Raw genomic sequence first — 25,944 nt, 5'->3', positions numbered from 1 at the left:
AAATAGGGATTGTTGTGATAAAACGCCATGATCGAGGCAACTGATAAAAGATAGCACTTAATTTGGCTTGTGGCTTCTAATTTGTCATTGGAGTTTATGATGGCAGAATGAAGGAACAACTGAGAATTCACATTGTGGGATCCCCAACCTCAAGACAAAGAGAGACTTGGAATGGCAGGGCCTTTGGAAAGTCCAAAACCTGTCCTCAGTTACACAGCTCCTCCAACAAATCACACCTCCTGATCCTTCCCAAAGAGTTCCACCAACTGGGGACCAAGTGGTCCATAGATGAGCCTACTGGGGCCATTTTCACTCAAACACCAGAAACTTTTACTTTCTCCCTTCCTAAACACAAGTCCTATTTTCTCTTTCCTGTTACTCTAGCTGAGACTTTGAATTCTATTCTAAAGAGCACTAAGAGAAGGCACCCTTGTTTCAGTCTTGTTTTTAGGGAAATTTTTTTTTTTTTTGCTTTTCCCCATTTAATATAACATTGGCTGTAGGATGTCGCATATAGGTTACATCATGTTAAGATATGACCCTTCCATTCCTAACTTCTTTAGGACTTCCATCATGAAGGAATACTTCATCAATGGCCTTCTCTGTTATTTGTTTCATTTCATTTATTTACTGCCATATTTTAAAGCAATCTTGAACCGTGAATAAAAATGTTTTTGCCTGGTGAGTTTTCAAAAATACATTTTAAAATTCAATTTGCATGTATTTTATTGAGAGTTTTGTGTCTGTATCCATCAGGGAAACTGGCCTGTGATTTTCTTTGTTGTTATGGTTGTTGTTGTTGTTGTGATGGTGTCCTTATCTAGTTGGCGTGTCAAGATAATACTGGTTTTATTGAATGGGTTTGTTAATGTTCCTTCTTTTATTTCATGGGGCAGTTTGAGAAGCACTGGTGTTACATATTTCTTAAGATTTGGTAAAATCTGGTGTGAATCTGTCCACTCCTAGGCTCAGCTCTGCATCTAGGCAATTAATTTGAGAGTTTACATTAGACATATATTTATCTTATCTTTTGCTTCCCCTTTAAGAGTGAAAACACTAAGAGTATTCAGGCCTTTCACCTACTTCTGGTAGCCACATTACATCAGCTGGCTGAAGAGCCTGCCAGGCAGAAGTGTGTTCTAAAGACACCACTGTGCTCCTTCTTTGGTTACCATATTATTAAACATAGACTCCAAGAAATTATAATGTCCCTGGGAAATCTCCTGTTGGAAGAAGGGGCTGAGACATCCAGAGAAACAATTTGACTTCCAGAGGGGGAAAAAATGTCTCCTGGGGAAAGATTTACAACTTGATAGGTAACTCAGAAGAAGAGACTGTTGAAGGAGAGACTTAAGATCTGAGACAGTGATGGGCAAGACACCACACATTGGCCAGACTGCATAGTTATTAACATCTCTTAGTTTTTATTTAAACCCTACCTTTATATCAAGACCCCAGAAATGAACTTAGTGGTCATTACATCTCTTTGATCTCCTTTTTAATAAATTTGGCTATTTTAATGGACTTGTTGGGAGCAGGTGGCTGAAATTGGCTTGTTGAAGTCCACTTGTCACTCCCAAGTTCAGTAATAATTTGATAAGTGAAATAGCTAAGTGATTAATGAATGGGTACCACATACAGAATAGATACACAGGATAAAGGGTTCACCTCTAGATGAGACAGAGGAAAATGGTGCAATGTTTTATCATGTAATATGGACAGCCAGCTAAAAACCTATGAATAACATACTTCTGAAACAAATTCCACTTAATCGTGGACTAGAGTTAACCACAGGGCAACTGAAACCATGAAAAGTGATGACTCAGCAGTTAAGAGCACTTGCTGGCTTCTCTTCCAGAGGACCTGGGTTCAATTCCCAGCACCCACATGGTGTCTCACAATCATCTCTAACCCCAGTCCCACGGGAAACTGAATGCTCTCTTCTGGCATGTGAGGACACTAGAGTGTACTGGTGCAAGGATATAAATGCAAGCAAGTAAAATAAGTATTTTAAGGCAAAAATATACTTTGTCCATTGGCAAATACATTGTTACATATGGAAATAAAATGACCACAGATAGCTTATACTTACTTAAACTGTTTGAGGCTCCAGGTTGGATTCTCATCACCATCAAACAAAAACTAATATAATAGAATTCGAGTAGGAGAATAGAAGTCTCCACACGAGGAAAAAAGTCCTATCCTAATTGTTCCTATAAATTACTGAACATATATTTACAAAGTGATAGCATGTCATATAGATAGCTAAAAAAAAAATCAATTCCAAAGGAAGTGGAGAGACAGCTCAGTAATTAAGAGCACTGGCTGCTCTTCTAGAGGACTCATACTCAATTACTAGAACCTACATAGTGGCTCACCACCACCTGTAACTTGAGACCCAGGGGATCCAATGCTTTCTTTTAGCTACTGTAGGCACCAGGCACACACACTGTACATAGACATATATGCAGGCAAAACACCCACACACTAAATTACATTTTTCAAAATTACTTCCTAAATTTTTGGTAAAAGTTAAGATTATCAAGAACTCTAAAATATTTGGGAATTAACTGATAGGCAATAAAAGTAAGGCATTTTTACAAATCTATAGGTTTGTTGTGAAATTTTGTCCTGCAATAAATAATGTATACATGTGAAGTCAAATAACTTAATCATAAAAGATATGCGATTTGGATGAACTCTGTAAGACCAACCCAAGTCAAATTACCCAAGATAAACTATTGAATAAACCGTCCCATGCACCTGAAGTGAATAACATTTGCATTTAAGATATACATCGATTATTAATCCAGGCTCCTTGACAGTGAGAACAACTGGCTGACCCTTCCTGCGCCCTGGAAGTGTCCGTCATTAGCTCTTCACTCTTGACTCAGCATGGAAGAGATAAAATGGTCCAAACTGTAAACAAGGAAAAATTAATACTGGTGTGTGACTTCTAAAATGGCCAATGCTTGGTCTGTCAAACCTATAATCTCAGGCAGACAATAATTAAGTAAATTTCTACCCTGGTAGGTTGTTTTACCTTTAGTGCACATTTTGTGATTATCTAGCAAATTTCGTGTGCAAGAAGCTTCATGCTGCAACGACAGTAGAAGAGGTATTTAGAATTATCCTCAGGGAACAATGTTGGAGAACCATGATAGAGTTATTTCACTGTTATAACACAGCTAATTATTACAGATATAATGTCTCTGGGAAATGCTCACTCACCTGGTGTCTTAGTTAGGGTTTCTAGTGCTGTGAAGAGACACCATGACCATGGCAACTCTTTTAAAGGAAAGTATTCGATTGGGGCTAGCTTACAGTTCAGAGGTTTAGTACATTATTGTCATGGTGTGTGAGGACCCAGATGTGAACCTTTTCCACCTTGACTGGAGGAGGTCAAAGTTTAAGCTTATTTTTGTTCTCTTAAAGTTGTTGACAACAGATGTGGCTACAAACAAGAGATTCTGACTTAGAGTGTAGTTAATGAGCATTTTGGGTATAGAGGTAGATCTGCTCCACCAGGACCAAATATAGAGAATTCAAGTCTATTCCTTATATCATGTTAATGACTTCTGTTACCTCTCCCACCCCTTTTAGAGTAAGGTATAAAGCATGTAGAAAATAAATGCAGACAAATTCAGGGATTCCGTAATTCAGTGAAAGTCCCTCCTGATGCTGTTCTGTTTCTGTGTCTTATTTCTCTTAAGTCTCTGTTCCTTTTGTTTAATAATTCTAACCCTCACACCCCTACCCTGGAACATAAGAGTTTCATCAAAGCTGGTGTTCGATGATGGTGGAGTGCAGGCAGACATGGTGTTGGAGAAGCTGGGAGTTCTACATCTTGACCCTCAGTCAGTAGAAGCAACTGTGTGTCACATTGGGCATAGCCTGAGCATATATGAGACCTCCAAGCTCAAAGCCTTCCCCAACAGAGGCACACTTATTCTGACAAATCCGTATCTCCTCATAGTGCCATTCCTTATGGGCCAAGCATTTAAACATATGAAGTCTATGGGAACCATACCTACTCAAATCATACCTGGATTGCCCAAACCAGAGGCAATGCAGACAGAGACAGAGACAGACAGACAGACAGACAGACACACACACACACACACACACACACACACACACACTATCCCTGTAGACAACATGAGTTGACACCTATCTACGCTGAACCAAGACTGCAGGTTGAGATGGCTCAGTGGTTAAAAATGCTCACTGTAAAAGCTGACAACCTGAGATTGACCCCCCCAGACTGCACAAGAGGACAGAACCAATTCCCAAAAGTTATCTTCTGATCTCCACATATGCACATGTGTATATGTACATGCACATCATTCATATAGACATGACCAATAAAAATTAATTTTTTTCAAGACAGGGTTTCTAGAGGCTTTTTATAGGACTTATTGCAGAAAGTGGACAGCTATCTTCCACTGAGACTGATTAATTCCCTGGGTATACTATGGGCCAAGCCAATGTGGGTTCACACGGCACTGACATGTCCCCTGAGCTTAGCCAGGAACATGACCATGCACTGCTCACACAGTAGAGGGGTCATGTCCATCTCTAAATCACCCCTTCGCTGATAACCCTGGCTGTTAGCAGTGGCTGGCCTTGCAAAGTGTTACTGGTCTTCAACCTTGGCAAGTCTGCCGACTGTTAATTAGACCAGAAGCCAAGTGGCATTTATCACCCACCCTTGTGGGCACAGTTCTTACCATGGCTACCAAGAGGGAGCTGCAGTTTTTCTTGGTTACTTTGTATGTAGTGCTGTCTGCAGGGCAGTCTAAGGTGTCTCCTTCCTGAAACGGGTACAGGCTTTTTAGGAGTCATTTCTGCCCACTGTTGGAAGCATGAGAGAGGCAATTATCTTCCCTATGTTTCTTAAGAGGGGCTTCATGGGAGACAGCTAGAAGTTGCCAAGGGCTTGGTTGTCCCGACAGCCCAATTCTTTCCTCTCACCTAGTCATCCAGGCTCTTCCCCATGCGGCTGCATTCTTACGTACTTCCATAGCATTCCCAAACTGACCGTTTCACCTCTAATATTCTGTAGGATCTGTTTTTACCATGGCACCATTACAGCCTGTATACGCTGAATTGATTCAGATACCATTCAACTATCTCTACTGATGTTGAATGCTTCACTTACTCGTTAGGTAAGCTTTAGTCTTTCAGGATTATTCTCTATAACCGTCCCCTGAACTGTACTCTCTCAACATCTTAGCTGTTTGCATTCACTGACTGCTGAATGACCTCAGCTCACCGACATCAGCAGGAACACTCTTCAACTGATAACTGAGTATGATGTTCCCTTACTCAATTCCTGTGATGCTGACTTGTAAATTCCACACTAAGATCAAATAAATTCATTTATGATGGTGACACAAAGAAATCAATGCCTCAGATTTTGGTCAATCTCTCAAAATAGAGAGCTAAGAGGCAGAAAGGATTAGACTTCATCCCAGCTTGTACCCCACATAATCTGCACCCTAATTCCATACAGACAACAGCATCCCAGTTTAAGCGCTCACCCCCATAGCAGAGCAGCAGGAGAGCTGTGGTCAACTGTGGGCAGCCAGACGCTTAAACAGCAATTGGGAGCAAAGGAAAGGGTGCTTCTCCATCGTTTCTGGTTCCAGCTGCTGAACTATGTGCTGGTACTGTGAACTGCTGGATTCTAGAATCACAAATAAGCCGGTTACAGTCTCAAAAGCTAGGTCTGTTGTAAGGTTGTTTCAACACGATAGTGGCCTTTTCTGTAATTAGAAAAAATAAAGCATTTGAATCTGAACTTTAGAGCTCCTTTAGGTTTAAGAAATTTCTTCTTAAGTGTATTTTCTTATATTAAAAAATATAAGACCCCGGGCTGGAGAGATGGCTCAGTGGTTAAGAGCACTGTCTGCTCTTCCAGAGGTCCTGAGTTCAATTCCCAGCAACCACATGGTGGCTCCAAACCATCTGTAAAGAGATCTGGTGCCCTCCTCTGGCGTGTGGAGGCAGAAAGTTGTATACATAATAAATAAAAAATCTTAAAAAAAAAATATAAGACCCCAAATGATACATTTTGTGTGTATTTTGAGTTTTAATTTGCTACTTTCAATATGTGTCTCTCCCTCAAACATCACTGCCCAAATACACTGGCTGCTCACATGAGAACTGTGATGCCACCAGGTTTGATATTTGCCCCCAGTGTCAGAGTTCTAGACGTCAGAAACACCTCCGCCAGCATATCTGTATGTGTGTTCCTGGAATCCCCCCTTCAAGTCAGGCTACTCATGCTCCAACTGGGCCAGTGTGTCTTGTCCAAAATGCCCATTCAATGCTCTCTATCAGACAGATACCACCTAAGCATAGCATTTTAACCATATAAGCAAATTTAAGAAAATATTATCTAACTAAATTACAATCTGCACATTATATTTCTTCAAATGTCTCATCAAGCTTAGATCAAATAATGAAAAGAAATATGATAAATATATTTCAATTTTATTTTTGTTATAAATTAAGGCATAAGAAAAACTGAGACCACACACTATATACACATGAAACTGAGCACGGAAAGATTCAACAATTCATATGGTAGAAGCTTTAATATATAAATTAGATGTCACTTTATTGATTGTTAGTCAAGCCAGTCTAAATTCAACATCATTTATCAAAATACTAAAAAGCTAATCAACAACAAAAAATAAAACCCATTGCAATATAGGTATAGTGTGGGAAAATACATATTTGTGGCTTTACACAATCTATATTAATTCGTTCTATACAATAGTTTTCCAAAATATAAATGGTTCTTTACATGCACTAGAACATACCCGCTGGATGTCCTCATATAATATACAGAAAATACCCTTTAAAGGAGACAGGTTCACAGCAAAAGTGGAATGTAGAGAAAGATTTTTGCCTTAACACAGTTTTGGATAAGATTAAATCAAACTTTAAAAGAAAGGTTTCTACTTACAATGGTCATGTTTAAAAGTAAAGTCTACTATGATTTTATATTTTCTAATTGTAACCCAAACAGAGAAAACAAAGCAGGGAAAAGAAAGCGAAAGTAGAAAACCCAATCCTTTATGAATTTTAAACAGGAGCTCCGCCTGTGGCTGCATTGAGGCTGCTTTTCAGTCGACAGTTCCCCAAATGACTCCTGGCACTCTGGCTCGCGCATCAGCAGTCAGGTGAGTTCTCCAGGAGGCATCACACCATTGTATAACCATAGCTGCCACAATGTAGTGCCACCAGCAGTCTGTCCTTGAGTATTTCTTTACTTGGGTATTCAGGTAACTTGAGCATATTGATGCTTTAAAAAAAAAAAAAAAAAGACCATCATTAAACAGAATCTCAGAAATTTCTTGTTTTACCTAGCAGTAAAAACACTGCTCATAATTAACATAAAACCACTCTCTCAAATTTGCATTGAAATTGGAAAGCCCTGAAGTGGTATTTAAAAAGGAAGGGAAAACTGCTGCAGTGCAGTTCCTCTCAGAATGCAAATGTAGGGCATGAAAATAAACTTCCAGCGTAAAATAAGTAAGCGGGTACTATACATGAAAGTGACGATGCAACTGAGCCACCATTTTAACTTCAGTGAAACCCAATTAAGTTTTAGGTGTGTGCCTCCCTCCCAAATGTTCCCTTCTAAAACAGAAGCAAAACTACGTAACCACTGATTCATTTGTAGTTCCTGAAGTCTGAGGAGAGATTATGGGTGAACTTTTCTTTCATTACAGAATTACAGCATACCACATATGGCAGGCAGTCAGGGTTCCCGTAGTTTTGCCTCCGTTGTTGCCAGTATCAGACCCTCCTCTCATCCTATCTCCTTTCCAGTGGAAGTCACCAAGACCCTAGACCTTCATTCTACCAGGAACCAAAGCCAACACATGTGGCAGAGACCCAGGTAAGCATAGACCTTGCCCCTGATCAAAGAAGCCTCTTTTCAAAGCAGATAGAGACCAGTACAGAAAGCCACCAGTCAAAATGCAGAGAACAACTGACTGTGGGGTACATTTAACTACACAATTCCTGCACCTAAGATTCAGGGAACATCAAAGAAGAGGGGGTAGAAAGATTCTAAGAGACTGGGGAACCAAGAAATGTGCTTAAAGATTGTGACATAAGCCGGGCGGTGGTGGCACACGCCTTTAATCCCAGCACTTGGGAGGCAGAGGCAGGCAGATCTCTGTGAATTCGAGGCCAGCCTGGTCTACAAGAGCTAGTTCCAGGACAGGAACCAAAAAGCTACCGAGAANAAAAAAAAAAAAAAAAAAAAAAAAAAAGATTGTGACATATAGCTATAAGAATAAAGAAGCCTGTCATGAATCTCAACAACATGGCTGCCGAAACAAGACCTGAACAATTTCAACAACAGTTAGTATCCCAAGTAGATGGTAGAAATCTCTACCCCTAGATGAAGAGCTACAAGCAAATAACTGCTGAGATGGAGAATTCGTCTTCCTTAGGGATGCACTCCCTGGTTGGATTTCTAGGAAACCCTATGTTGATAGAGGCTGCTGGTTTGTTTCTCAGACACCCAAACCCAAAATAATTATACAGAAACTAAATTAATTACATCACTGCTTGGGCAATAGCTTAGGCTTCTTATTAAGTAATTCTTACATCTTAAATTAACCCATAATTCTTATCTGTTTTAGCCACGTAGCTTGGCACCTTTTATCAGTGAGGCATTCTCATCTTGCTTCCTCTGCATCTGGTTAGTAACTACAGAATGAGCCTTTCCTCTTCCCAGAATTCTCCTATTCTGGTCATGCCGCCTATACTTCCCGCTGACTACTTGCCAATCAGTGTTTTATTAAACCAATACAAGTGACAAACCTTTACAGGGTACAAGACCATTGTCCCACAGCACTCCCCCCCTTTTTCTTTCCTTTTCAAAACAAGAACTCTGATTCTAATCTCTTTTGTTTACCTTTTTTCCTGACCATTATCCATAACAACTTGTAACCAATACCCTAAACAAAGTCAAACATCCATAATCCATTTTTTTTTGGGAATGTGGGCATAGTTTTCTAGGCTATTTCCTAGTGATTGGGGACGCTGATAATCTTATGGGGACCTAAAGAAAATTTAGGATTATGGTCAAGTTCTGACTGGAATATTCTGTGAGGCTTGATCATCTCAGCAAACAGTCTTGAGGCTGTTCTGGAAGTAGAACTCAAAGGAAACTCCAACAGAGGTCCTCTGGAATGTTGAATCATCTGGGCCATTCATTCCAATCAGAAATTTTTCAAGGGGTCTCCCTTGATCAAACCTGATATTTCTTAACCCAGAACAAATCCACAGCCTCTCATTTCCTATGGAAACAAAAGAAAAACCTCTTCTCCAAAGTAACATATCTTTTGACTTAAAGTCAAGGTATTTTCAAAATATATGTTGGATTAATCCAGCAGCATTTATAATCAAATTATTTTAGCAGTTGTTGCTCCTTCCTCAGCCACCAAACAATTCAAAGACAACACAATAACATTTAGTATCCAGATTCTCTGTGCATTTTCCATCTTTACATAGCTTTATTTTAAGCTCTATTTCTTTTATTTTTATTTTTCATTTTTTTGAGACAGGGTTTCTCTGTGTATCTTTGGCTGTCCTGGAACTCACTCTGAAGACCAGGCTGTCCTTGAACTCACAGAGATCCACCTGCCTCTGCCTCCCAAGTGCTGGGATTGGTTATGTGCCACCACAACCCTAGAAACATATATAAAATCAATACTGTACAGACCCAGTAGGCTGTAGTTTTCTCTTTATTCATGTACATGTGTATCTGACAAAATTAAAGATGCTCCATGAATTTGGGAGGGAAGAGGGAGTATATGGGAGGAATAGGATGTAGAGGAAGGGGGAAATTATGCATTTTATATTCTAATGAAGTAAAAATATACCTTCTCAAGGATAATGGTATCATAACAAAGCAATGGAATGTAACTACTGAAGACTTCAGTTAATTCTTTTTCCTCTATTATAGTAAAATATACATAAATTTAATATGTGAACCACCAGAAAGGAGATAAAGCAATTACTTTTGATCATTTAAAATTAATAAAAAATATTTTATAATTCATTTAAATGTTAGTTTAACTTACCATGTGCTGGAAGTTGGTAACAGATTTGGAGTATATGGCACAGCAGCAATTGTGAAGTTCTGCAAACCACTTCCACCCATAATATTGGCAAAACCACCATGCGGGACCCTGGAACTAAGAGTTTATAACATCAGCTGTGACCATGAAAGCAAATGTTTCTGACAGACACATGTTAAGGTTGACATTAGGGCAAGAGTATATCGAACTCTAAAACAATGACAGAACAGCATTTTTTAGTCTGAAAACTTACAACTCATTCTTGTCTGTTGCTTCATGGTTAGTTAGTAATCATCCAAGAAGAAAGTTCTCTATGCTTCCATCAGGTAAACTATAATTTTAACTGGCTATATGACATGTTTACGACAACGGGCTGGCTAGTTTTGTGTCAATTTCACACAACAATAGTCATTTTGGAAGGAAGAATCTCCCTTAGGAAAATGCCCCCTCCATACTGGCCTATATGTAGGCAAGCCTGTGGTGCAATTTTCTTGTCTGGTAATTAATGTGGGAGGGTGCACCTCACCGTGAGCAGTGCTACCCTTTGGCGTTCCAGGTACAGGGTGCTGTAAGAAGGCAAGCTAAGCAAGCAGTTCCAGGGCCTCGACATCAGCTCTTGCCTCTAGGTTCCTGCACTGACTTCTTCACTGATAAACTCTAACATGGAAGTGGAAGCAAAATAAACCCTTTCCTCTCAAGTTGCTTAAGAACATGGTGATTTATCACAGCAACAGAAACCCTAAGACAGAAAGTTTGCTTTGCGTACCTCCCTATTAAATTAAGACTCTCAAACATTTCCTATTTTATGTTTGTATCAGTGGCATTCGTATCCTTAGGATTAAAACTGCCTGGAAACTCACAGCTGCTAAATGTTTGCTGAATAAAAGGGCTGTGGTTGTTTGGATGTGGAATGTCCTCCGGAAACTCATGTGTTGAATACTTGGTCCCCAGCTGGTGTGACTGTTTGGAGTGCAGTGGATCTTTAGGGCAGTGGTTATAAACCTATGGGTCACAGGGGTCACCTATGACCATCTGAAAACATGCCTATGTACATTACAATTCATAGCAGGAGCAAAATTACAGATATATAGTAGCAATGATATGGTTGGGGTCACCAATAAATGAGGAAGTGTATTAAGGGGTTACAGCAGTAGGAAGGTTGAGAACCACTGCTTTAGGAGTTAGAGCCTTGCTAGGAAACCAGGTCGTACTTGCTGTTCCTGTCTCAGTACCTTTTCTGCTTCCTGCCATGCATATCTCCCTCACCATGATGGACTGTCCCTCCTGGAACAGTGGGATAAGTCCTTTCTCCTTACAGGTTGTAATCTAGGGATTTTCTTCTTTGTGACAAACATCGAGGCACAAAGCATTTTTCTATTGACATTCATCTTTCCAGATATGAAGACGAGCAAGCATACAATGTCTATGGTACACGTGTGTGATCACCCTGGGCATGTGTGTGTCGAGGTGAATTCGGGCATCTCCTCTATTCTTTGCCACCTTATGTTCTGAGACAATGTCTCTCACTGAACCTGAAGTTCATCACTTGCTCTACATGGTTGCCACTACCCACCGGTACTAGGGTTCTGTGTGTGCGACCAACCCAGCTGTCACACGGGTCCTCAGGATCCATACTCAGGTGCTCACACCTGTACAGCAAGTAGTCTACACGAATCATCTTTCCTGTCCTCAAATATTATTTTTTTAACTACTGTGTAAAAAAATTGGTACCAGCACTCAGGAGGTAGAGGCAGATGGATCTCTGTGAGTTCGAGGCCAGCCTGGTCTACATAGTGAGTTCTAGACCAACCAAGACTATAGAGAGAGACTCTATCTCAAAAACAAAACAACAAATACCAGAGACTCTCTAGTTGGGAACTGACTGGCCACGGTGGCCACGCTGGGCTGGGAATCAATAGGGCAGATGATGTTCACTCTCCTTATTGCCCCCATTTCCAATTCCCCAGTCTTACCCAACCCCACAGCAGACCACCTGTAGGGGCTGTCCTCTCTGACTCCACTCCCGGGGAACTCAGTCCTGTGGACCCGACTAGCACCTCCTTCTAGCCCATTCTTTTCCGCCAGCCTCAATGACTAAAAAAACCAGGAACTTTCAGTGCCAACACCTGGCAGGAACTCAAAAGGACTCCCTACCATCTAACTCACAACCGCCACACTATCCTAAAATGTAAAGAGGGCAACAGAAAACAAGGACCAAAACACCCACCCCCAAAAAGCCAAGACAAAATATCAACAGCTAGGACTACAGTGATCCCAAATCCAGGTGCCTAGACACCAACATAAAAACACAATTAGTAACAGGCAGGGCAGTATGTCTCAACCAGAACCCAGCAACCCTACTACATTTGGACCTGAGGATTGTAAGAAAGCACAAGACAAGAACTTTAAAATAGGTATTATGAATATGCTTAAGGACCTGAAAAGGGAAATAAAAAACCCTTAATAAAGTCTAAGATAACACAAACAGAATAAAATGATGAAAACAGCTCAGGACACAAAGGTAGAAATAGAATCACTAAAGAAAACCCAAACTGAGGGGAAAGTGAAAAGGAAAAAATTAGGAAGTCAAACAAAAATGTCACTTTATCAAGACAAAATGAAAAAATAAGTGCTCTCACTATCCTTACACAAATTGTACCACGGCATTTCAATATCTGAATAAAAACTCCAAGGTCCTTTACACAACTAAACTATGAAAGACAAATTAAACAAAAAGCAGGCTAAAGATGAAGCTCAGTGCAAGGCTGCCTTGCACTCAGCAGTGAGTCCTGAGGTCATTCACTGGCATAAATGCGTAAATGAGTATGAGAAGACCTCCCACGAGGAGTACTAATCAAATTGAGGGCTAAAATCAATAAAACAGAAAGAAAGAAAACAATAAAAGAGTCAATGAAAAAAACAGAGTGGGTTTTTTTTTTTGAGAAAATTAACAAGATAGAAAAAACCTTTATCCAAACCAGATGGTTTTCAGTTCAGAATTCTACCAGAATTTCAAAGAGCTAATACCAATACTTCTCACACAATAGAAAAAAACATTGACAAATTCTTTTTATGAGGCTACAGGTACCGATACCCAAACCACACAAAGAGGCAAGAAAGAAAGAGAATTACAGACCAATCTCCCTCATGAACATTGATACAAAAATACTCAATAAAATACTGGCAAACTGAATCCAAGAACACATCCAAAAAATAAAAAATAAATCTACCATGATCAGCTAGGCTTTATACCAGAGATGCAGGGATGGTTCAACATATAAAAATTTGTCAACATAACCGACCATATAAACAAACTGAAAGAAAGAAAAAAAAAAACCATGGTCATCTCTTTAGATGCTGAAAAGCCTTCGACAAAATTCCACACCCCTTCATGATAAAGGTCTTGGAGAGATCAAGGGCAAAAGTAACATACTTAAACATAATAAAAGTAATATACAGCAAGCGGGAGAAAATCAAAGTGGTTCCACTAAAATTAGGAACAAGACAAGACTCTCCACTCTCTCCATACAAGACTGTCCACCACAATATAGTACTTGAAGTTCTGGCTATAGCAGTAAGACAATAAAAGGAGATCACAGGGATACAAATAGGAAAAGGAAAAAAAAAAATCAAACTTCTTCTATTTGCAGATGATACAATAGTATATATAAGTGACCCCCAAAATTCTACCAGGAAACTCCTGCAGTTGATAAACACCTTCAGTGAAGTGGCTGGATACAAAATTAACTACAAAAAAAAAAAAATAAATCAGTAGTCCTCCTCTATACAAGTTATAAACAGGCTGAGAAAGAAATCAGGAAAACAACATCTTTTACAATAGCCACAAATAACATAAAACAACTTGGGGTGACTCAAACAAGTGAAAGGCACGTATGACAAGAACTTCAGGTCTTTGAAGAGAAAGAAACTGAAGAAGATAACAGAAAATGGAAAGATTTCCTATGGTTATGGCTCAGTAGGACTAACAGTAAAAATAGTAATCTTACCAATGCAATCCCCATCAAAATACCAACACAATTCTTCACAGACCTTGAAAAGAAAAATACTCAACTTCATATGGAAAAACAAAAAACCCAGGATAGCAAAACCTATCCTGTACAATAAAGGAACTTCCAGAGGTATCACCATCCCTGACTTCAAGCTCTCCTATAGAGCTATAGTAATAAAAACAGCAGGTTATTGGCATAAAAACGGACAAATGTATCAATGGAATCTAAATGAAGACCCTGATATTAACCCACAAACCTATGAACACCTGATTTTTTAAAAAGAAGCCAAAATCATACAGTGGAAAAAAAAGAAAGCATCTTCAACAAATGGTGCTGGCATAATTGGTTTTCAGCATGTAGAAGAATGCAAATAGATAGAGCCATATCTATCGCCCTGGCCTGTACAAAACTCAAGTCCAAGTGGATCAAAGAGTTCAACATAAATCCAGTTACACTGAACCTGATAGAAGAAGAGAAAGGGGGAAGTAATCTCGAATGCATTGGCACAGGAGGTAACTTCCTGAATATAACATCAGTAACACAGACACTGGGATTGACAAGTAATAAAAGGGACCTCCTGAAACTGAAAAGCTTCTGTAAGGCAAAGGTCACTGTCAAAAAGACAAAACAACAGCCTACAGAATGGGAAAAGATCTTCACCAACCTGACATATGACAGAGGGCTGATTTCCATAATGTATAAAGAACTCAAGAAACTAGACATCAAAACACAAAATAAGTCTTTAAAAAAAAAATAAGGAGGGGTAAAGATCTAAACAGAGAATTCTCAACAGAATGGTCAATCGGTCAATCACTTAAAGAATTGTTTGTTGGGCAGTGATGGTGCACGCCTTCAATCCCAGCACAAAGGGAGGCAGAGGCAGAGGGATCTCCTTGAGTTTGAGGCCAGCCTGGTCTACAGAGTGTGTTCCAGGACAGCCAAAGTTACACAAAGAAACCCTATCTTGAAAAAATAAATAAATAAATAAAAAACAAAATGAAACTAAAGAATTGTTCAACATTCTTAGCCATCAGGGAAATAGAAATCAAAATGACTTTGAGATACCAAGTCATCCCTGCCAGAATGGCTAAAATCAAAACAAATGACAGCCTATGTTGGAGAGGATGTAGAGCGCAAGGGAAGCATACCTCCCCAGTGAGAGTGCAAACTTCACAGCCACTTTGGAAATCAATTTGGTAGCTTCTTAGAAAATCAATCAATATACCTCAGGACCCAGAGCAATACCACTCTTGGTTGGGCATATACCCAAAGGATGCTCAATCATTCCACAGGGACACTTGCTCAACTATGCTCATAAAAGCATTATTTGTAATAGCTAGAACCTGGAAACAACCTACATGGCCCTCAACAGAGGGATGGATAAAGAAAACATTTACACTATAGAGTATCACTCAGCAGTAAAAACAATAACATCATGACATTTGCAGGCAAACAGATGGCACTAAAAACCATCCTGAGTGAGGTGGCCCAGACCTAGAAAGACAAAGATGGCATAGAGTCACTTGTAAGTGGATATTAGGTGTAAAGTAAAGGTCAACCAGGCTACAATCCACAGCTCCAAAGAGGTTACATGGAGAGTCCAAAGAGGGAAGCATGAATTTCCCTGGGAAGGGGAAATAGAAGAGATTTCCTCAGTAAACTGGGGGTGGGAGTGGAAAGAGGGGAGGATGGGAGACTGGGAGATGGGAACATGAGGGATCAGGTTGGGATGGTGAGGGTGAGACAGATGGGAGAGTAATGAAAGAGATGTCTTTATAGGGGGCATTTAGGGGCTAGGGAGAAATCTGAAAAAGAATAATTAATAAAATTAAAAATTTTAAAAAGGGGGGAATATAAAAATTAAACAGCTAATAAAAAATGTAGATGAGGGTGGGAAGGTGGCTTAGTTGGTAAAGTGCTTGCTACACAACCATGAGGACCAAAGTCCAGATTCCCAGCATTCACATAGCAGCAGGGCACAGTGGCCCTGCTGCAATCCTGGTACTGTGGAACTCCTGAACTCACTGCCCAGCAGTGGCTCTGGGCTCACTGAGAAAGCACACACAAAGAACAAGGGGAAGAATAGTAAAAGGCAGATGCCGCTGCCTTCTGATCTCCACATATGCATGATGCATGCTGGTGAGATGGGTGTCCGTACAAGTAGGTGCACACAACACACACACCTATCTACACTACACAGACAAATGAGAATAAAGTACTTATATAAAGTACTGATAATAAAGGATACTAACATAAATATTAGCTGGTTATCTTTAGGGACTGAGATTAGAGGTGATCAGGTTGTTTATTTTTTTCTGTTTTTGGTATCTGTATAAATTATCTAACCTTAAATATAATGCTTCTTTTAATTATTCATATCTCTGAATATTTCTTAGCACCTCAAGGGGCAAAAATAAAAAATTAACAAAGCTTTCTTTCCTATCTTTAGTCTATAATCTGTCAAAAGTCATGTCTTACTAATTTAATAAAACCCGATTACAGAATGATTCCAACTACTTTCAAAAGAGCGTGGAAAAGATGGATCAGCGTGGCTACCTTTGAATGGTGAGGTTACCTAGTGGGAACTTCATTATTTTTTCATGTTCTCCATTTTTCAAATTGTCTAAAATAGTTGTATAGTACTTTTAAAATAAGAAAATAATGGTTTTTTAAAAGTACATATATACTATATAGATTCACATTTATGCTGGTTGTTTGGGTTTTTTTTTTTCAATTTTATACAACACTGAATCATCTATAAAGAGGGAACTACAAATAAGAAAATGCCTCCACCAAACTGGCCTGTAGGCAAGTCTGTGGGATATTTTCTTGATTAATGATTGATGTGGGAAAGGATAGCCCTCTGTGGGGGTAGTACAGCAGTACTGGGTTGTACAGGAAAGCAGTCTGAGAGAGCCATGTGAAGTAGCCAATATGCAGCAACCCCTCCATAGCCTCTGCATCAGCTCCTGTCTCCAGATTCATGCCCTCTTTTAGTTCCCATACTTGCTTCCTTCAGTGATGGACTACAATGTAGAAATATAAGCCAAATAAACCTTTCCTCCCCAACTGCTTCCGGGGCATGGTATTTTGTCACATATAAACAGAAATATAGTTCATTCTGTAATCAGGTTTTATTAAATTAGTAAAATACAACAGAAACCCAAACTAAGACAGTGTATATGAGAGAGATTATGTGTGTATTCATGTGTGATCATACAAATTGAATGCCTTTATTATCAAACCAATCAAAAACATAAAATATATTAAAAATTCAAGTTTCTGAAATATATTAAAGATTTAGCAGTACTATAAATGTTTTCTATTTTCAATACATAAACAATCATTTGTTTAATACCTAAAGTATGGACAGAGAGGCAAGAAACAAATTCAGAGTACTGACTCAGTTTGGTTGTTTTTCTCTGTGATTACTCTCTTGGTCATACAATAAATTTTCCCAGTGTTATCATAAAAGCACTTCTTACCTGCCAGTAACAAACTGCAAGAGAAGAACTCGCTCTTCTTGAGTGATGTCTTCCACAACTTCCCAGAACCACTGCCAAGAATAACCACAATTTAGCTCACATTTCATGGCAAATGGAGACTTATTAGAAACAGAGACCATGCAATATTCATAAAGCGCATTTCATTTTCTGAAACTCATTTATCAAAGATGATTTCACACAAGATTTTCATATGCAATATCCCCCAAAGAAGAATTTATGCAAAATCTTTATTTTGTTAATGGATGTGGATTCCCATCCAATAGAACTGAAAAGCTTACAAAATTAAATGGCAAACTTAACTTCATTCTAAGCTCCAGAGGGGAGTTACCTGAATGACTGGATCTTCTCTTTCATAGCCACTTGTGTATTCTGTATTTTTAATCCAATCATTCACATCAATTTCTGGCATGCCAGAAAGCAGTAGCTCCTTTGGGAAAGAGGAAAAATATTTCATTAATCTTCTTTGGGGGGAAAAAAGTCATTCCATTTAAATAGTAAGTTTGCCTTAATTAGAAACTAATCCCATATAAAGCTGGTTTATTTCTGTGACAGTTCCTACATGTCATCAATAATAAGCACTACACAAGGAAGAATCCTCCATGGTGATATTTCAAATGTGGCATGAGGGGATGGACCCACTTTGATACAATCTAAAACATAAAAAGAATGGTAGCTTGTATATTTACAGCAAATATATACAACCAAAATTTCTGTGTACATCAATGTGGCAAGTATTCCCTCTAGTTCACTTTATTTTGATTTTAGTATTCTTTACAAATATGTTAAATTCCACCAGATCATTTTCTCTACATGAAAGTGACACCAAAAGCCTGAATATTAAACAAATGGAAAGTTTATCAATAAATAATCTTTTTTATTTAAAGGATTTAGGCTCATATGAATTCTATTTTGTAGTAATTCAGATCGTTTGAAGTCAATGTTAATTAAAAAAAATTAGCATTTTCTAGTGACTTTGTTTGCAGTGGATAGTAGGCATGGACTGTAGGGGCCTTGTACGTACTAAGCAAGCACTCAACCATGAAGCAACATCCTCAGCCCTAAGTATCTGATTGGCTTTTTCCCAAGATCATCAAACATACAAATCTACATCATATAACTAAAGTTATATCAAGAAAGTAAGTGTTCCAAAGGGAAAGGGAACCAGGAGAGCATCTGTGTATCTGAGTCGCCCATGTTTCACAGCACAAAACCACACAGTGAGGGAGGGAAACAGTGACAACTCACAATAACTAGGGCAGCAAATGCTCTAGCAAAGCTAACCCAAGGCTATGTGTGAGACCTTGAGGAGTTTTGAAGTCTATTCAGTAGGTCAGTAAGAGTCTCCCTTTTCCATGCTTTCCGTATGAAACTGTATTTTCTTCATATACTTCAACCAAATAATGAAGTGCAGCTAATCATAGCATAAGCAGATATGAGAATCTAATGGTTTATTTAGTCAGGCATCACAAATTTATAAAAACAGGGACACTTTTCTCCCTATTTTTGTACTGTTCTTGGAATAGTTTTCATTTCTAAATGTTACTTATGTTAACATAATTAATAAAGCACTTCTCACTTCTAATTTAATCTCAAATGCAGCAACTATCCACTGGAATAATAGTCCACATAAACAAAGGCTCTTCTGTAAGAGATCAATCACCCCAAGACCCTATGATTTCAAACTGTTGGTGCGTATCTGAAGTACTCTTTTTTTGCTGTAGGAGTGGCTCTTTTTAGCGCTTCTGACACATTCTCTAGGCTCCTCTCTGCAGACTGGCTCTCTCTTCCTTACTATCTTCAGTGAAGAGCTTGGCCACTGAGAAGCAGGTTGGCCCACAGGTAAGGAGATCTCTGTTCTTGTCTTACTTTGGCGCTATCATTTTATAGTAACCCCTATGATGGAGGAAGGTCATTGGTTAAGTAATAAAGAAACTGCTTGGCCTCATAGGCTAAAACATAGGTGGGAGGAGTAAACAGAACAGAATGCTGGGAGGAAGAGGAAGTGAGCTCAGAGGCCATGCTCCCCTCTCCCGGGGCAGATGCGATGAAGCAAGCCGCCAGGTCAGACATGCTGAATCTTTCCCGGTAAGACTGGTGCTACACAGATTACTAAAAATGGGTTAGGCAAAATATGAGAATTAGCCTGTAAGAGGCTAGAGCTAGTGGGCCAAGCAGTGTTTAAATGAATACAGTTTGTAAATGAATGTTGTTATTTTGGGGCCTAAGCTAGCCAGGCGACCAGGAGCTGAGGCGGCAGGAACATAGCCCACAGCTCCTACTACACCTCCACAGCTCCTACTACACCCTGACTCTAAACTGTAACTAGTGCCACAGAGCATCTCCTTGGCAATTCACTCTTACAAAGGGCCCTCTGCTACAATTCTTCCCCCTGCCTCTTTTGACAGTAGCCAGAACAAAGGCTTCCGACTACTGCCAGAACTTTGTGCTGTATAAATACTGCTGCAACCATCCCTTTATTAAGATTTCTTCACTTGAACCACCTGAGAAAACTTGGTTCCCTGCTAGACTAACACAGATCTGCAAAAGAGCATGGGGATGAATTTTACATGTTTCTTACAATTCATGAGTTTAATCATCTTCCCTTTCAAACTAAAGATAAGCTTTTAATATCATTATTCTTTCATAATTATGAATAAAATTTCAAAACAATTATGAATATAATTATGAAATAATTATTGCAACTAACTGTACTCTTAAAAAATTGGAAATCTTTTATATCACATTTGTTATAATTTAAGGAGAGAAAAACACCTTTTTTTTTGAGACAGAATCTCACTGTATATACCAGACTGATCTGAAAATCACAAAAATCCACTGGCCTCTTGTCTCCATGCAAGAATTAAAGGCAGCATGGGGTTTGTTTTTTATTTTGTTTTGTTTTTTTACACTTAGTAAACATTGGTTTCTTATCTTATTGTCAGAACACTGTCCCAGAAGGGAGCTATGTATGGAGATTTCTTCAAGCCCACAGTTTTGTTCTTGGCATGTATTTTCATGTCCTTCCCAGGTGTAGCAGAAAGGAGTGATTTTTACTTCAGACTGTTCATTACAACTGGCTATTGTAATTTGTTTATATGCCTCTACAGAAAAGTTTTTTGCTGCATGTGGCTTGTCCATGCAAACTGCCCACCACATGTGAGCTGTGATTGCACCCTTGACTCATGTGACCCCTCTTAACCAGAATACAAATTGCCTGATGCTCTGAATAAAGTTGGCAATTGCATGAGACTTTAACCACCTTGTTTATGGTCTCCATTCGCCCAGGTCCCACTACCTCTATAGCGATGGCATTTAATGATTTACTTATTTTTTAATTCCTTATAACAAACAACTAAAGAAAAAGTTAAGATGACAAATAAAAATTCACAAGAAAAAGTACATATAGTAAAAAATACTGTAAGTTTCAATTAATTTATTTTTTTAAATTTGAGACTTTTTGAGTTTTTTTTTTTTTTTTTTTTTTTTTTGCAGTGGGAGAGGGAGTAAGGGGGATGGGATGAGACAGGGTCTTAGAGTGTAGTCCAAGCTAATCTTAAACTAAGATTTGCTTGCCTCTGTCCTGAGTGTAGGGATTAAAAGGCATGTACCACCACACCTAGGCAATAATGTATTTTTAATACAATAAAAGAATTAAGCATTTTAAGATACAACAAAGTGGCCTATGCCTGTAATCCTAGCTCTTTGGAGGTGGCAGCATGATGCTTTAGAACTTCAAAGACATCCTCAGTCAAAAAGCAAGTTAAAGGCCAGCACGGGCTACATGAAACCCTGTCTTCAAGCACAAATAAACTAAAAATGTGTGTGAATACTCATAGATGCACAAACAAATGTTACAACTAGATGTCATCTACAAATTATAGAGGCTACACTAATAAGACATGCGTTACAGAAATTAGATTACCTAGAATTCCCATGACTTGGTTTTGGATATTCTGGTATTATAGATGGAGCACAATATGGGAAGACAACCACTCAGACATTTGGCATGAGTCTTCTAAGTAGAACTGTGTTACATATGCTTCAATCTGACAATCATCTCCTTACTGGGACCTCCATCCACAGTGACTGACGATAGGATACTGTAGCTACTATATGCCTTCTCCTCACTAAAATCTAGAATCAAAGCTGAATCCTTAAGTAAGTACACAAAAGTGTAAAAACTTTCCTTTCTTGGTGTAGCAGAGGCCTGCTCTATGATAATAACTCCATGTACACAGAACATATGCACATACTCTCATAAAGAGAAACTACACTATTTATAGTATGCCAGTTAAAATAGTAAACTGTAAAGACCCTGTCAGTATGTAAGAGTGTAAGACAAAAGGAAACTGACATAATAAAATACTATTCAGTGAATTATCATTATGTGCAACAATATGTATGATTCTCACAAAAAAAGGGGGCTGAGGTGTTTGTTTCATTTATTTTCAAAATAGGTAAACCTGCCAAACCCAACATAACAGGCAACATTTGGGTACACTTGGCCAACGTCTCAAGAAAATAAGCTGGGGAAATGGGTATTGGGAGGTAGCAAAAAAGCAATGGACATTCCAAACAGCTAGAAGAGAAGGCACACTCAGGGCAACAGCAACAAGGAAAGATGGAAAATTCTTCCCTTGGGGCTAAGTACTTAGCTCTCCTGTCAATAAAGCAAAAGCACACCAGAAGCATGAGATCACAGATCAACAGGAGTACAGAACGCATGTTCAAACACTGACTGACACACAGACATTCTCCTCAGCAGTCCACTGAACTTAGTCTCTAAGATAGGTCATATATTAGGACACAAAGCAAATCGCAACAAATACATACAAAACTAAATTAACTTCTTGCATTCTATCTGAACACAACAGAATAAAGCAGCAAGGGAAACTATACAAATTCAGGGAGATTAAATGATACACTACTAAATAATTAATGACTCATTAAAGAAATCAAGAAAAAAAACTTTCTAGAATTCAAGGAAAACGAACATGCAGCACACCAAAACCTACAGGATAAAATGAGAGATGAGATGCTCACAGCTATAAATACCTGCACTTAAAACAGAAATTAGGAGAGACAGCTGAGCAGGTAAGAGCACCTGCCACCACACCTCATGACCTGATTAGATCCCAGAAGCCCACATGGCCAAAGGAGAGAATCAACTATCACAAGTTGTCTTCTGACCTCTACATGTACTCACAGGCATGCCATAGCAAGCTCATAGACACACAGACAGGCAGACACATACACACATAATTTTTAAAGCTAAAAATAATAAAAAAAATTAACAGGTCTCAAATCATGGCAAATATTACCGAAATAGAAACTTTAAAAATACAAGGAATCAATGAAACAAATAGCTGATTCTTGGATAATATAAACAAAATTAAGAAACTTTTGGCAAAACTAAGATTCAAGCTCATAAAATCCGAGAGGAAATAAAAGTCATTATAACAGTTACCAATAAAATCCAGAAAATGGTAGCCACTGCTAGTATTCAAGCATCTGTATTGGTCTGACCTTGTGGTTGATAGGACACATCCTCAGCTGTAGCCACTAAGAGCACCGCCTATGCACATTCACTATGTTCCCTTTTAAAAGAGCCCTGCCCACCTCCCCCCTCTCTCTCTCTCTCTCTCTCTCTCCCTCCCTCCCTCCCTCCCTCCATCTGTTTGACCCTTTTCTCTTCTCTCCTGCTACTCCTGTCCCCAAAGACCAGTCTCCCCTTTGCCCACTCACTTTCCCCCAATAAAAAACCTCTCCACTTGAGCTCTGTCACATGGCGTCTTTTTCTCGAGTACCTCTTTTTTAAAATTACAGACATACCTTAAAAACGTATTACACTAAATTGGATAATCTAGAAGAAATAGAGAAATTTCTAGACACATGACTTACCAAAGTTAAAACAAATAAGATAAAGAATTTAAAAAAATCTATAGCAAGCAATAATATGGAAAAATAATTAAAAATCACCCAAGGAAAAAAAAGTCAAGCCTAGATGGATTCTCTGCAGAATTCTCCCATGTTGTAAAGATCTAACACTTTGCAGTTATTCCACTGCAAAGGCCCTAATTTCGGCCCAATCTGTTTTTATGTCTTTCCTTCCTAGTCTGCCAAGATGTGAACAAGCATCCTTAACAACTCTGCTACCATAGCCAGGAGATTGCTCTATGCCTTCCCCACCATAATGAAATACACACACACACACACACACACACACACCTTCAAACCATGAACAATTACACCTGCACCCTTCCTTCTTTAAGCTTCTCTCTGTCAGACACTCGTCACAGCAATAAGAGAAGTAACTACTACAGCAGCTGTGCTTTAAAATACTGTGTCAGGGCTGGAGAGATGGTTCAGTGGTTAAGAGCACTGGATGCTCTTCCAGAGGACCTAGGTTCAATTCCCAGCACCCACGTGGTCACTCATAACTGTTTGGAATTCCAGTTCCAAGGTATCTGGCATGCTCACACAGACATGCATGTAGGCAAAACACGAATACACATAAAATACTGTGTCTTTTTAAAGTTTTAAACAATTCAGAGTTTGAAAGTAATTTATTAACAACAAAAGAAAACAAACACAATTTAGACATAAATAATACAAAGAGTAAATTCTATTAGGTCACAGTAGAAGGCAGGCAAACCAAAGAACAAAACAAAATACCCATTGAGGACTTGAGCAAAAAAAAGAGACCACAAAGGGGGTAGAAATGGAGGATTTTAAAATTATATGTATGGCAATGGTAAACACATAAACATTAAAATCAAAATACACACATTTTAATAAGAAAGTAGAGAAGACACACAAATACAATAAGAAAAGTCCAATTTTACAATTTCAGAAGTGATGTGGACTCCATCGCTTCTGGAAAGACAGGCCTTCCACATCTTTCATGTCAAAGACATTAAAAACTTATTTCATTTTTCTCTTTATCCTACCTTACCACAACTCACATTAAAGAACTGTTAATATTGTTATTCAGCTTAAGTGAGGCTAAACCACATTATCTGCTTACAAATTTTCTAAGCATATATTCTAAACAATAATGCTTCATTAAATAAACCCCAATCAGTACTCTAAAATTACTTTTGCTTTCATTTTCTCTGGTTTGGGGATAAAACTCCTTCCTTGTATGTTAGGCAAGAGTTCTACCAGTAGGTTGCATCCTTACCCCTCATAGTATTTCTGAATTACATTAAATGAAGTAGTGCTCTACCATAACAAGAAAAAAACATGTTCTTCCTTACCAATTCATACTCATCAAACAGTTGTATGAGGGACGGTGGGATGAACATATGAAAACCTTGTAAAAAAGCATTGATCTGAGGCTGAATGGCTCTTGTCATTCGAAGTTCAGTAACAAGCTGGACATACTCTGCCTATAAAAAAAGGTTTTGTAATGAATACATTTTAAATTTCACAGTTAAGCCAGTACTGATACAGCTGTTTTTCATGTACAAGACAAAGGTTTAGAACTAACTTGGCACCAATACTCACCCCTTAGCAAACCAGGAAACACATTCGCTAACCATCATCAGGCCCAAACCTTTGCAACTATCTCCTGCATCCCATGCATAAGCACTCTCAGTCTGGCTCTGCTGTAGCAACTGCACTCTAGCACAACAACCGATTAGTGTATATGTCATCCCCTTTCCTACCTGCACCCTAAACTGCTGTTCTCCACACCCCAGCCACAGATTACATATATTAAAGTCATATTGCTCTTCTCCTTACTGACTTCCTGGAAGTTGAAAATAAAATCCAAATACACTTCCAGTTTTTAAGGCCAATCTTGACTCTACCTTGGTGCTAACAGCACCCCATTTCACTCCTGTTTTCTTGGCCTTATGGCTATTCCTCAAAGGCACCTGCTTAGGTCTCAGGGTCTTTATACTTCCAGTTCTTTGGAGCAAAATATCTCACTGGACTGCTGCATCTCTAAAAGGAAAGGGTTTCTTTACCAGCACATATTCCAAGATGCAAAAAGAAAGGAGCTGCTACCTTATGTTCAATAACAGGCAAAAACAAATGCATACATCTATCAAATACATTTTATGCATACTTTAAATCTGGCTAATTTTACTGTAGCCAATCCAATTCTCAGTTAAAACAGCTTATTTAAAACTGGGCAAGTGGCCCATGCCTTTAATTCCAGCAATTCAGAGGCAGAGGAAGGTAGACATCTGAGTTCAAGACCAGCTTGGTGTACAGCACAAGTTCCGGGACAGCTAGGGATATACAGAGAAGCCTTGTCTTGAAAAACCAAAACTAAAATTAAACAAACAAAAAAGCTTACTTTATCTA

At 38.8% G+C, this 25,944-nt stretch overlaps 1 protein-coding gene across 2 annotated transcripts in view; it reads right to left on the bottom strand.

Annotated features, from left to right (window-relative positions):
- Nucleotides 1–6,595: 6,595 nt before the first annotated feature.
- Nucleotides 6,596–25,944, bottom strand: part of Hace1 (HECT domain and ankyrin repeat containing E3 ubiquitin protein ligase 1) — a 96,074-nt gene continuing 76,725 nt past the window's right edge. For both annotated transcript variants that reach the window (XM_050123949.1, XM_050123950.1), the window contains 5 exons: nt 24,888–25,019; nt 17,957–18,055; nt 17,608–17,678; nt 10,116–10,229; nt 6,596–7,315 (listed from right to left, as the gene is read on the bottom strand). In XM_050123949.1, coding sequence (XP_049979906.1) covers nt 7,213–7,315; nt 10,116–10,229; nt 17,608–17,678; nt 17,957–18,055; nt 24,888–25,019 — 519 coding nt within the window. In that variant the 3' untranslated portion in view covers nt 6,596–7,212. The remainder of the gene's footprint in view (nt 7,316–10,115; nt 10,230–17,607; nt 17,679–17,956; nt 18,056–24,887; nt 25,020–25,944) is intronic.

The sequence above is a fragment of the Alexandromys fortis genome, unplaced genomic scaffold (genome assembly GCF_014885135.2).
Source record: "Alexandromys fortis isolate MF-2015 unplaced genomic scaffold, M_Fortis_MF-2015_v1.1 scaffold_211, whole genome shotgun sequence".
Taxonomy (NCBI): domain Eukaryota; kingdom Metazoa; phylum Chordata; class Mammalia; order Rodentia; family Cricetidae; genus Alexandromys; species Alexandromys fortis.
Note: the sequence above shows the minus strand (reverse complement) of the source record. Positions and strands in the feature narration are given on the sequence as shown.